Source organism: Aphanomyces astaci (genome assembly GCF_000520075.1).
Source record: "Aphanomyces astaci strain APO3 unplaced genomic scaffold supercont1.6, whole genome shotgun sequence".
Taxonomy (NCBI): Eukaryota; Oomycota; class Saprolegniomycetes; order Saprolegniales; family Verrucalvaceae; genus Aphanomyces; species Aphanomyces astaci.
Window position 1 is genome coordinate 59,605 of NW_009798269.1, and position 14,093 is coordinate 73,697.

At 56.5% G+C, this 14,093-nt stretch overlaps 1 protein-coding gene across 1 annotated transcript; it reads left to right on the forward strand.

Moving 5' to 3' along the window:
• Nucleotides 1-74: 74 nt before the first annotated feature.
• H257_03344 (hypothetical protein) lies at nucleotides 75-13,884 on the forward strand (the record flags this gene model as incomplete). The annotated part of the gene is made up of 9 exons (XM_009827370.1): nucleotides 75-334; nucleotides 381-562; nucleotides 619-738; nucleotides 790-921; nucleotides 1,001-1,123; nucleotides 1,175-4,166; nucleotides 4,253-12,638; nucleotides 12,708-13,554; nucleotides 13,607-13,884. 9 exons carry the CDS (start codon nucleotides 75-77, stop codon nucleotides 13,777-13,779), a joined length of 13,215 nt encoding a protein of 4,404 aa, XP_009825672.1. The 3' UTR covers nucleotides 13,780-13,884.
• Between the last annotated feature and the right edge of the window lie 209 nt (nucleotides 13,885-14,093).

Consider the following 14,093-nt stretch of genomic DNA (forward strand, 5'->3'; position numbering starts at 1 on the left):
AAGGACGGCGACGGTTTCACGTGTCATGTCGTAACTGCCGCCGGGAAGAATCAAAACCGCCGCCGCCCCCAGCAATGGGTCAAATCGCATCGGCGCCTTGCGGGACTGGCCTCGGGCCCTCCACGGCGTGTAGTGCTGCCACGTGGGAGGACGTGGACGACCTGCAGACGCAGCCCATTGATATCCGGCACTTCCTTCGACGAGCGGAAGACGAGGCCAAGTGCTGGAAAGCAGCCGATGCCGGACCCGTGCCAGTACAGCCCATCCGCCTTCTCCCCACTCCACCAGATCAATTGACCAAAGCGACGGAACGGGCTTCGTCCAAGTGGAATAGGTACAGTCAAGCCACACCGGCGATTCAATGTTCACTTTCTGCATAGTAAGCCACAACATGCGACAGAAGCCATACCTCCCGTAATCATGACCCCGGACGAGGCGTCTGCAGTGTTGCCACGTCTCATGGACGACCGCTGGGTGTACCCCGTCGTGGCCATGGTGGGCAGCAAAGACGCGAAAGTCGCCGAAATGGCGTTGGCGTCGTTGACGAGCATTCTCGAATCAGGTACTTTATGGAAGAATGGACTGAGTACGTGGTGAGCGCGGGGGGGATACATCTAGAATCCAGGCAAGCGATGGCGCTGCAAGCGCAATGCATACCGAAACTCGTCCACGCGTTGACCTATGCCCACCACCAGCGCGCGGCATTCGACGCCTGCACGGCGTTGTGCAATGGCAACCGTACAATTCACTCGATGGATCACTTAGGGCTTCACGTTTACGTGCCTTTAGGAGTTGCGACGGTGGAAATGATATCAAATGGCGTGGTGGACACCGTTTTTGATGTGTGTAAACTCAAACTGTCCAACGCGGACGACCGAAAATGCAGCGCGTTGCAATTGCTCGCTGTGCTCGCCAAACAATGTACGTCCGTCCGTTCATCCTACTACTAGTAGCTATTGGACAAAAGTTCAACTTTGCTTTGGATCAATCAATCCATTAGTGGAAGGCAAAACGCTTGTGGCGACACTGGAGAGGGTGACGCTCTTGGTCGACTTTCTCTCGCACACCCATGCCCCCATTGCATTTTACGCCTTGTCGTGCCTAAGCGAGTTGTTCCACTGTGGTGCGATGCTTAGCCACTTTTGCAGCAACTCTGACCTGCCTCTGTCCGTAGAGTCGGCTCGAAAAGACGCCATTAGGCTCGGCGTCATCCCCACGCTGCTGCGATACCTTCACGCGTCCACCACATGCAACAAAACCATCCTCCTGCAAGCTGTGTATGCACTTTCGATCCTCGGAACCCACGAGTCGGACGCGTTTCCCATGGCTGAGTCGGTCAAGGCGATTTGCCAGGTCATGGAAATCCTCAGAGGGGCGCTCAAGCGGTCGCGGCTGGCCAGTCTCGTGTGCATGTTCGTGACGGGGTTGTCGTGGAAACATCCGTCGTGCCAGCGTTTCCAGCACGCCCTCCGAGATAACGCCGCTCCAAACTTGTTTGCCATCCTCGCGAGTCTGCTCATCGGGGGGTCGAACGACGTGCTGTGTGCCGCCGCCCTCGCCGTCGGCGCCCTTAGCCACAGATGTCTCCCCAACGTGCAAGCATTTGCCAAGCTAGACGTCCACACAATTCTGGCAAAGATGCTGCCCCACAAAGATGACCGTGTTGTGACGTGTGTTGCTATGGCGCTCACGAGGTTCCTCACTGCGTTCACGCTGCAGGCCAAACACATGCATTTACTGTGGGAACCGTGGCAACAAGACGTTGCGCAAGCCATTTCCACCTGCTCGAGCCCCGATGGCACCTCACTCGACATATTATACGCCGCCGTGTTGCGAAAATACCACAAGGAGCAACAGCAACAATATCCCCTGGAAGTGGATCCTCTCGACGTGAATAATTATCAATCGCCGTTGTTGTCGTCCCCAGCTCTGTCTGCGTCGGCATTTGAGCTGCAAGCCGCGCTCGATCTGTTCGTTGTGGAGGGTGAAAAGCGAAGGTGGGCCAACGACGAAGCCGTGGACTGCTTGCTTCATTGCGTGACCTTGGCCGCGACAGACATGCAGCTGGAACTGCTGCTCTTCTTTCAAACGTGCACCAACCCATTGGGCGGGGACATTGAACCGGTCGAGTTCTGCAACCTCTTTCTCGTCCACGATGGTTTATTGCTGTTTCTATCGCTGCTGGAGTCGCCAACCCTCGCCCCGTCGCATCTCTGCAGCGTGCTTCACACCCTCAAGCATCTCACGGTGGCCTACTACACCTCCCCGTGGCCGCAACCACCGTCCGCCGTGGTGGACATGGTTCAACATGTCGTTGCGTTGATTGCCCGAGTGGACAACCTGGATGTCCAGCGCCTCACCACCAAACTCTTGGACGTGCTCACTGAGACCAAATGCTGTCAAGTCTACCCCACGTTGACCACTTTGCTGGCCTCGAACCCCCACTCTGTGGCGAACCTGCTGTTTGCCAACTGCCACAGCATCCAGCACGGTGCAGGTATCGTCGTGAGCCGCGTCGTGCACCATAGTCGGGGGCAATGGACCCCCCTCCCCAGCGCCCTCCTCCAACTCACGGCGTTGCTGCAGAGTCCGTCACACGACGTGACGTATGCTGCGTCGCACGCATGGGGAAGCCTTCTCGACCGAAACGACTTGTGCCTTGTGTTTAGCACATATCCGGATGGCGTGCCTGCCTTGCTGGACCTGCTAGAAGCCCCCACTCGCCGTCCCAAGCACCTCGTGGACACGGGACGCACCCTCTACCGCGCCACAAAACACCCCGAGATTCAGCCATTGCTAGTTGGCCGGGGGTTAGCGCTTCTGGAGCGTCTGATGGTGCATCCAGTTGACGCTGTGGGGCATTATGTCATGCTAACATTGGGTCTCGTGGGTAAAAACGACGCACTTCGTCCGGCTGTGGTGACACCCACTTTGGTGGCCCAGCTTCGAGCGTTTGTGGCCTCTGGGTCGTTGTTGTTGAAGGGGGATGACGACGATCCAAACGTGGCTTCGTTCCATGAGCCACGGCGATTGAGCAATCTCATGGACGCGCTGTGCTGGATCGGCGAAGTGGCGGTGGACGCTGCCACACAGCAAGTGTTGCTTCACGCGGGGGTGGTCGATCAAGTCGCCAACGTGGTTTTAACTAAGGGGCCTATGTCAGACGTCAAACTGTGCGCGTTGTCCGCCATGGCGAGTCTGTGCTCCAGCGATCCCACCACACGCAACCACGTGCTGGGGGATGCGCTCGTGGACGCCGTCCTTCGGCATTTGGACACGACATCGCACAAGGAAGGCGACGACGCCGACGAAGAAATCGTGCTCATCTGTCTGAACATTCTGCTGCATTTACTTCGAGCCCCCACCGCCCAAGGTATCATTGCGAAAAGCCCTCGGATGGGCAACATTGTACAGACGCTTCGATACACGAGCGATAAGGTGCGGTCGCTCGCCGCCCAAGTGCTGGCGATGCTGGCACGGCGCCACGACGCTGTCAAGGCCGACATGTGTCGTATGGACGTCAACAACATCCTTCTCAACGTCGTCGTGGCCGAAAGTCACAACGACGACAACGATGACGATAGGAAGGATGTGATACGCATCAACGCCGCCAGTCGAGTGCAGCGGCATGCGTTGCATGCCATGGCGGTGCTCTGCGAAGGCACGTCCCCCGCGGCCAAAACCAACAAGCACGAGACGCTCGACTTTCCACTGGCGATGAACCTAACTGACTTGCTTGAGGTGCCAGGAAGCGACGACGCCGTCGAGTCCACAGCGCTGCTTGGCGCCGTCCTAGCCAATACCACGTACCACTCGGCTCGCAACCAGCGCTTGCTGCTCCAACGAGGTGTGGAAGCCAAGTGCATAGCGTTGGTGCAGTATGTGTTTGCTACGACCAATACCACCAGTCCATCGTCGTTTTCCGAAATGCTAGCCGTCGAAAGCTTGAAAACTCTGACGAATCTGGCCACCCATCCAGAGAACCGCAAGGAAATGGGAACGGATCAGTCGCTATACGGCGCGCTACTGATCGCGCTCCAGTCCGACGTTTCGTCGTTGCATCGCTTTGCATCGCTGACCATGGCACACTTGTGTACTGGCAGTAACGACCCCCACAAGATCGCCATGGGCGCATACGGCGGGCTCCTCCCCGCCTTGGCCGAGCGGTAAGTTTCTAGCGTTTTTGGCTTCGTCTAGCCCAAATACACACATATATGTACAAGTAACTACTGTCCCCATGTGCCTTATTTAGGTTGAGCTCCAAGGACCCCCATGTACTGGAAAACGTGTGTTTTGCCACCACCAAGCTCGGCACGCACGGGGGCAACAAGATTGTGTTTGGAGCCAACTTGATCTTTGAGCGACTCCTCCCGTTGGTGCTGCACGCCGAAGTGGCGATTCAAAAGATGGCCATGACCGCGATCGCCATCTTGATCGAAGGCAACGACCGCAACAAGGCGTCGTTGGTGGAGTGCAATGCCATTCCCATCCTCTGCAGCCTCTGCAACGACCATAATTCCGTTCACGGCCGCATCCTCGAAGGCGCGCTGCACACGCTGTCGGAGCTCGTGATTGGTCAAGTCGTCGAAGTGTCCAAGTACATCAACCCCACTATGGTCATCGATATGGTGGGCAGTGTCAACTGCAAACTCCAAAAGGCCGCGCTCGTGTTATTGGCCCACCTGACCAAGGAATCGTTCAACAAACTTCGCTTTGGGGCCCCCCCGTGCATTGCCGCACTTGTGACCTGTCTCCATACGATGCCGCGAACAGACGACTCGAATGACGAACGAAGGCGGGACGACCTCGACGACTCGCTCCCCATCAGCCGATCGCTGCTCGACTCCGAGGCGGACTTGGCTTTGGTCGAACTGGCCGCGACCTCGCTCGCAAATTTAAGCTTTGAGGCAACCAACAACACCACCATTGTCGTGGACGCTGACCCGGACAACCAGCTTATGGCTCGCCTGGGAGAACTCATGGAGTCTGCGATGCAAATCGCCTACGATTCTCGCGCGTCGCCGTCCAAAGTGGCCAAGAAACAACAACTCAGTCCGCTCAAGGCCAAACAAGTCATTGGTTCCCCCAATCAAGACCAAAGTGCAGACAGTAAAAGCGCGACCAGTGAGCAGCGTGTCGTGGCCCCGCTGCTGGCCAGTCGACCTATGCAGTGCCAACACATCCTCGAACAATGCGCGCTGATTGTCAACAACTGCGCGCATGTCATCCTACGTCACGGCGTCGTGACCGAACCCGTCGTCGCCATCGTGTGTCGCATGCTCGCGCATTCGAGCGACCTCGTAAAAAAGTGTGCGTGTTTCGCCCTGACTACGTGGTGCTCCAAGCAGCCCCAGCACCAGCAGTGGGTGCTATCGCAGCCCACAGCCGTGCTAAGTACGCTCATTGGCATGCTGAATTCGTCGTCGCAAGGCATCGTCGAAGCATCCCTTTGGATCCTCACTAAACTGTCCATGTACCAAGACACGTATGTGAAGATGGCGGCCAACGACATTGTCCGGATTCTGGAACACATGATCTTCCGGTACCACACGACGCTGGGGTCGGGGGTGCTGGACCGCGCGATCCGGCTGCTGGGAAACCTGGGGCTACACGATGTCGTGCGCAAGACGATTCGGGGGGAGGTGATCGTCGCCGGGCCTCTCACCAGCATTCTGGAGCACCAAAAGGGGACGGACGGTCCGTCGTCCATGCCCGACACCAATCCGTCGGCCAAGGCGACGACGGCGACCACCGTCATCTCGCACGTCAAGAACGTGGCTCGGTTGATTGGGATCCTTCTCACGGACGACGCGCTCAAGCTGTTCTTCCCCAAGAAAACCCTCACGGTGCTGCAGACGATTTACGTTGGCACCAACGCCCCCCCTGTAAAAGTCCGGCGCAACATCATCGTGATCTTTTGGCTCTTGTCGGTCGTGGAGGAACACCGGCCGCTGCTGGCCCATCCGGACAAAGACGTTGTGGGTCGCTTGGTTATGGCGCTGGCTCGCGACGAGCACGAGCTTTACGTCCGGGCGAATGTGCTGGCCATGCTAGCCATGTGGAGTCAGCACGACACGATCTGCCAGACTTTGTACGCCCGAGACATTGTTGCGAGCGTTCTCAAGTACTTGGTGGTCCCTGACCTCAGCTGCGACACATTTTGCGCGGTGATTATCCACCACTTGTCCAATTTAAAAGACACTGTCCGGACAAAGTTGGCGGCCGAAGGCACGACCGAGATCGTCGTGTCGCTGTTGGAACGATGCGTGAGCAACCCGGCGCCGTTTGACCCGTTCGGGTACCATTTGGTGGGTATTTTGGCCAACCTGACAGTGCAGGACGACGTCAAGTCAGTCGTCGTGCACGTCCATGGCATCCACACAATTCTAGCGTTTCTGCGACAGAACATCAACTACAAGTTCCTTGACGACGCCAAAGGAGGGGATGTCCTCGACTTATTTGCCAAAGTGGTAGCGAATCTATCGTTTGACGACACTTGCAAACCCGACTTGATCGACTTGGGGGGGTTGGAGCTCGTGCTTCAAGTGCTAAGCCGACAGTTCGCGAGTCTCGCCGGCGTCGAAAACTACGTCTTGTGTGTAGGAAACCTCAGCACGGTCGCCGACTCGATTCCAAGGCTCGAAGCCACCAGTGCGATTCCAATTCTGTTGGATTTGTTGGAACTCCATCAATCTACATCCCCTTGGATTGTCAAGTGTGCAATCTGGGCCATCTCCAACATGACACTGGATTCTGCAACGAGCAAACATCAACTCCACGGGTATCCGGGGGGCTTGGACCTAGTCTTGTCGCTGCTTGTGACGGAAAAGAACAAGCAAACCGACACCATCATTGAATGCGCTTTGTCGTGTCTGAGCAGCATCGTCATGGAGGAAGAGATCGCCTGCAGTCTGGGGAAATGTTCGGCCATTGGGCACATCCTTCGGTTCCTGGAACCCCATGTGCGCCAGAGTTTGCAGCGCAAGGCTGTGAAAACCATTGGATGTCTGGCTTCCTTTGGCCACGCCGTCTACATCGACGACCTCTCGCGTACCCACACCCACCTCCTCTCGATCGCTACGGACGCGAACCTCAAATCCATCGCGCCCAGCGCCATCAACGCCCTCCGTCGCATCTCCCACCTCCGCAACGAAAGCCCCCACGTCCTCTGCGACAACGTGCAAGGCATTGACGCCCTCCTAAAACTGATCCAATCGGACGCCGCCAGCACCGTTCTCGACGCACTGCATTTGATTCACCACATTGCCACGGTCACGGCGCCCATCTCATCCAACGCAGAGTACTTTGCCTCCAAGCGGACGTGCACCCAAGCGTCCGAGCTGTTGGTGTCGTCGTCCAATGTAGAGATTCAGGAGAGCGCCGTGCGTCTGTGTGTCTACCTCGTCAAGCAGACCAACTTTGATGGATGCAGCCAGCATGCAGAGAACTGGGCGCTCGTGCTATCGCGGCTGTGTCGGTGGTGGGAACAACACCAATTCAACTTGTCATCCCATGAGTTATGCCCTAGCTTGCTGGCTGGGTTCGACCAAATGATGGCGTTCCCGGTGTTTATTCGCACGCTGAACGATGCGATTTTGACTAAACCGAGTCTGAAATGTTTGGCTGACCTGTTACCAGCGCTGGTGGCCCAGAAGGACGAGCCAGGAGGCAACACGTTACCTTGTGTACGGTCGCTGGTGCATTTAGTACAAGACCATTCGTATTACAAAGCGCAGTTGCAAGGCGATTTGCCCGCCCAACTGCTGCAGTTGTTGCTGGTCACCCCAGACGAAGAAACTGCAATTTTGCTCGTGGTATTGCGGGGCATGGAAATATACTGCAGCGTTCCCCCTACAGTCTGCGACGTGTTCGTGCAAGTCGTGGGGGCTGTTCGACTGCTCCACTTGCTCTTTGACGTTGATGTGCATGTTGTGGCGAAAGCGCTTGCCACGATCCACCTTTTGGTTCATGAACCGACGGCTCCAGGGGTTTTTCGGATGGCGAATGGTGTCGGGGCGATGGCTACCAAGCTGAAGCAGGAGAACCTTCCGAAGGACAATAACGTCAAGTTGCTGCTGTGTCTGGCCGCGCTGTGGGAGGACACACCCGCGACGTGTTGCGCGTTCCACGACAGCCATGTGATTTCAGTCGTGATGGCGAAAACGCTCGAGGTTCACTTTGCAGAGTCTCTCACGCTATTGCAAGGGCTGTCGACGTCCATTTCGTTTCACGCGGCGTTGTTCAACCACGCCGCTACCTTCTTGGAGCTGTTGAGCCGTCGGGCGAGCCATTCAGGCAACGACACGGTGCTGTTGCTGCTGATCATGTGCAACATGTGCTGCTGCGGTCCGTCGTTCGACCACGACGCCACGCGCCACATCCAGTCGTTTGCCATGGAATGGGTGGACATGAACGTGATGGGGACGTTGCTTCCCCTTTCCCAATGGATGGACGGCGTGCAGCCCCCCCGGCGGTCGGCCAAAGTGTCGCCGCGGTGGGAGACGGAAACCGAATTGGTCCTGCGGATGCTCGGCCAAATCACGCGGGACCCCCACCTGCGACTTGTTTTCCGGGACGGAGTGGACCTGCCGGACCTCCTCTCGTTGCTACGTCCCCAGCTGTCGACCTCGGAGCTGCTTGGGATGGGGGTGCTACGAGGTGCGGCGCAAGTGCTGGCCAACATTTCGTTGGAAAAGGACATTCAAATCATGATCATCGTCGAAGATGGCGTGACGTTCTTGGCCAAGTTGCTCATGCTGCAAAATCTGCCTCAAGACAATGACGGGCTCGCGCTTGCATTGGTGCAGACGGTGCGAAATTTGTCGCATGACTCGGAAGTCCAGGCGATTCTAGGGGCCCACCACACGTTTCCATACTTTATCCAACAAATGCAAGTTCTTGCAGCTATGTCAGACATGGCCTTGTCCAGCGGGCTCGAGGTGCTGAGCGTGGAAATCATCCACGACATTGCCACAACACCTCAATGGGTCGACACCCTAGTGGGCGACCGCTGCCACGACGTCCTCTTGGCGCTGATCGATCGCCACGTCGACGAGTGCCATCACGTGCCCATCGAGTTGCTCGCCGTGCAAACACTGGTTCAGTTAACCCAGACGTCGGACGTGAAGGCTCTTTGTGCTTCAAATGCAGTGATTCGATTGGCTCAATTGATGTCCTCGCACTACTTTCCGACGTTCTCGACCTTGTCCGAGCGAAAAGCGACCGAATTCGCGGCCCTCTTGACGGCATTGGCTCGGTGTACTCGAGCGTCGGACACTGCGCGCAGCCAGCTCGCCAAGTCTGAGAAATTCCTGGCGCAGTTTACGACTTGGTTTGTCCACGATGCCGTCGAGTTTGTGGACGAAGCGAATGCCGTCGCCCTCCTGTCCAACATGACTTTAAACGTATGTCAAGCGGTGGCTCAGCAGGCTGCCCCGACGTTGCTTACTCGCGTGGCGCAAGTTTGCATGGATGTACAAGCAACGCCCGAGGTCCACACATCGTGTCTGCACTTGTTGGCACAGTGTCTTGGTGGACACGTCGATGCCGTCGACCAAACCGCGTGGGAGTATGCGTTCGTGCCGATGTTCCTCGCATCCTCCCCACTGGAACACGCCCTTGACCACACGCTTGGTTCTGAGGCTGCCGCCCACGGCCTTGTCGTGCTCCAGGGGTGCTTGAAGTATGGAGGGTATTCCATGACCCCCTTTCCTGTCCCCCTTGCAGTGGTCTTGGCCGTGGTCGCGGCCCTCGGTTCGTCCACAAACCCAAACATCGCTGTGGAAGTTCTCCAGCAACTGGTCACGTCCACAGCAACTCGTCGGTTAATTGCCATGTCATCTGCGTTTGACTCGTTTGTGACCGTGGTGAGCCGCCACGATTCTTTACTGGGCCAAAGCCCCGTGCAATCGGTCGCGCGGCAGCTCGTGGACGACGCCATAGACATTCATGTTCCGCGAGACGAAGCCATTGTGCCGCTCCTGCTGCACAAGTTCCTGCCAAAGGACACGGTGCAGCTGTCCGTGCTGTCGTTGTTGGGGCATCTGGCCCTCTTTTCGCCGCAGTGGTGCAGCCTCGTGCTCGCTCAAGTACAGTCGACTGCGCCGGCCATGGCGCTTCTCTCCAAGCATGTCGAGTCCATCCACGCGCGCACGTGCAGTCGCGCCAGCATCAACGCCACGGCCGTCGTGTCCACCCACGATATGCTTCGCGTCTATTTGTTCGCGATCACGCTAAAGGAGCTGACGTGGGCCGACGTGTCAACGGCCGTGTGCTTTGTCTCGGACATCTTGTCGTGGTTCACGTCACAGAAATCTACTCCTCGTTTTGTCGACATTTACCCCGTCTTGCTCTACTGCACGTCGTGTCTATTGAAGCCGACCGCCAATACAAATGATGTCAGCAGAAGTAAACAAATCAATGGACAAAGAAGGTCGTCGTCCACTGGCATCCTCGACGACGAGCCGTGGCAAGTTGATATTTTGCGCGATGTCGTACACATTCTCACGGTGGCAACAGACATCCCGATCCAAGTGTCGGGATTGAACACGTTGGTGACGATCAACAAGCTGTGGCAATCCGACCGGAAACTGTTGCAATTGGTCGAAGGGTCGCCCACCAAAGCCATGACGCTTCAGCGCATTGTGGGTCTTGTGGTTACGACACACACGGCGGCACTGGAAGTTCTCACGCTTATGGTGACGTCTGGCCACCAAGACCTCGTCGACGAACTCAAAGCTATAGGGACGAAAGACAAACTCGAGTCGCTCCAAGACATTCTACAGTCATCGCAGGACAAGGCTATGACCACGGCCATTCTCGACCTTCTCGGGTACAGCATGGACCTAAGCGAAGCGTTTGTGCTGGACCTACACGCCTTTGCCGACGACAACCTCGTCAACAACCCCGCCGAACGCTCCGCCTTGATGACCAAACTGAAAGCCACGCTAGACATGGGCGTCGTAACCGACCACGCCATCTTGACCGTGGTCGTCCCTGTGCTCGTCGAAACTGCTGCCCGCGACCGCACGTTCGTCAACGAGTGCGTCCAGTGTCTCGGCAAAGTCGCGGGGTTTCCCGCGTTTGCCCAATGTCCCATGGCGCCGCCCATTCTGCTGCGCTTGTACGTGAATGAGTACTTGACACTTACCCCCGACAATCAAGACCTTTTGCTCGACATGCTGTTCATGTTGCAGTCCCACCAAGGCGACTTTGATTGGCACGACGACTGGCATGCGCTGGACAAGCTCCTCGGCCTAGCCGCGTCGGTCCTCGTGTGTCAAGTGTCTGCCGCCGCCCGCATCATGACGTTTGTGTGGAGCGCTGTCGCCGGCCACGACGAGCTGCTGCACCTCGTAGCCTCCCAAGCCCACCTGCTCGTACCCCTGTGCGCACCCGTCCTGACTGGCCCCCCGCCGCCCATGTCGAAGAAGATCGACCAGTTGGCCAAACCCAACCAAGTCGTCCATGTTGTCCTCGTTCGCCTAGTGCATGCGCTGTCGACCTTGTCCACACTCTCACCCGACATGCTGAAACCCTTGGCCCCCCTCGTAGAGTCGTTGGTGCATTGTTTGGCCACGTATCCTTTGCACTCTGTCGCCAAGCAGCAACCCCCGCAGCTGGCGTACTTAAGCGATATTGCGTCAATTGTCCTCCAATTTGCAACCCACGTCGACGACACGACGTTCTTTCTGGACAAGGCATTGAAACAGTTGATGGGCGCTGTAGAGTCGCTACCGCCTTCGCACCTTGGACTGCGAAACCACCTCCTGCAACTCCTCGCGGCACTGACCCAACTCCCCCCCGTCGTTGGCGCCCTGCACCGCCTTCAAGGCCTGGACAGCTTTGTCCGACTGTTTCACTCATCCACTGCCAAGATGGACCAGCAAGCTCATATCTTGGCCTGCTTGGCCCAGAGCGCAAGGATCGGGGGGTTGGAGTCCGAAGTGATCGCTCGGTTGGTGGGCCATCCGTCGTCAGCGACCGAGTTGTTACAATGCCTGAATCGATCGTCTCGGGAACCGCAGGAACACGCTGCGTATTTATTGTCAGCGCTGCTGCTGCTTCGACCCGACTTGGGCGGGACCGCTGGCTGCGTGTCGATGCTGGTCGAGTGCTTGGAAGCGGTCGACATCGTCGTGGTTCGATATGTTCTGGTCTGCCTCAGCAGCATTCTTCATGTGGACGGAACCCAAGAAACACTGCTAAGACATGCCACCGTGCCCGTGCTGGCCCAGATTCTGCAAAAAGCCGACGACGTGTGCACCGAGCACGTGTTGCGCGTGTTGGCTATCTTGTGTTCCAAACACAAAGTGACCGTGTGTCGTCGAGTGGTCGCCGCGAACTTGCTCGGAATTCTCATGAGCACAGTGCAACAGCAGGTTGGCCAGCGACGGTCAAATGTGTTTCACGCGTCGTGGGTGCTGAGTTGCATTTCCAAAGACAAAGACCTTGTGTTTCGCATGCACGAAGTGGACTGTGACTTTGTCCTGAATGTGGTCCAGCAAATCGACCTATATCCACTGCCCACGGTCAACAAACTCCTTCGCTTCGTCGGCAACGTATGGACGCACGAGTCCGCGGGCCTTCCCGTGGCTGGCATTGTTCGGAAACTCTTGGGTCTGGTTCCCATGTCGGAGGTACAGTACATTTTGCCTTTTGCAAGTTGTCGTTGATTCTTCCATCTTCTATTCTCATGTTGCTTATAGAATGCCAAAGTGCAAAAGAATGGCGGGCGCGTGTTGAGTTTGCTGTTTGTCCTGCCAGAAATGGATGCTCTCGAGGATATCGTGTTGGCGCTGGCGCAATATCTGTTTGACACGTTGCCGTCCAGTCTAGACAAACTGGTTGCTGCGTCGTTGGTGGCCCTTGTGGACGGGTTGCAGCAGCCGGACTCGACCACAGATCGCTGCATTCGAAGTCTCGTGGCCGAAGAAGGCGATCATTTCCTACACATGCTTCATCTGCTTTCGCCGAATTCGTTCCATCCAGTCACCAACCGCCTTCTGCTGGCCTTGCAATTCATCACCGCGTTGGTCAACTCGAATGAGATGGTCCAGCGTCTTGAACCGATGTTGCTCCCCCCGTTGCTCCACCTCTTGAGCAACGACCCCCTCGAGCATTTGAACTCTTCAACTATCAAACAGCTGTTGGGGGTCCTCAGTGGCCTCACGAGAAGCAACGCGTCGTCTCTGGCCATGAACCCCATCGTCGTGGGCGCCATCAAGCGGCTGGTCGGCCTAGCCCAAGAAGACGACTCGTACCACACGGAAGCACTACATGTGCTCGTCAACTTTGCGTCTGTGTCAGACTTAAGGCAGTCCATCGTGCTGCACGGCGGACTTGCGGCCCTTCTCCTCGAACTGGAGGACGACATGGTGGACGCCCATCTTCAGCTAGCGCTGCTAGGGGTCGCAAACCTCTCGGCCGACGATTTGGCCAAGCAAACAGTGCAATTTGCACCGCATGTACCTCGATTCCTGGCTTTGTTGTCTGCCCCCAACGCCAACGTTCAAGCATTGGCCGTGTGGATTGTCTCCAACATTTGCGTTATCGGTACGTCGTCGGATCAGTTGATTTGATTGGTATTCTTACTGGACCTGTCTAGACGCTGTGCGTCGCACCATCAACGCCGAAAATGGAGCGACGGTGCTGCAATCGCTCCTCAACGAAGTAAACAGTCCTGCCGTGACCTCTCGTCCCCTCTCGTCCAGCAAAAGAATTCGAGAAATGGCCCCCAAAGCTATCCAAGATCTCGGATTCGCCCCTCTTCACCTTTAACCCCAGTATTTTAATAGCTCTCATAAATTTTCAGCAACGTTAGAGACGTGTGATGTCTACTTCGAATTACTCCGGAGCACTACGTAGTAAGTAGTACTATGTATTAATATTACGCTTATTAATAGTAGTTGTTTTGGCCTGTATGGTCTGTTGTACACTCTGGAGTACTGTAGTACTAGTACATACTAACGTTAGTACTACGTAGTACATTATAACTTCCATGGAAGTTCCTGTCGTAATTGGTACACTTGAAGTTCAATATGAGGTGATGCTTGAAGATAGTTTGTCGCAGAAGCCATATGTAGACCAATCCA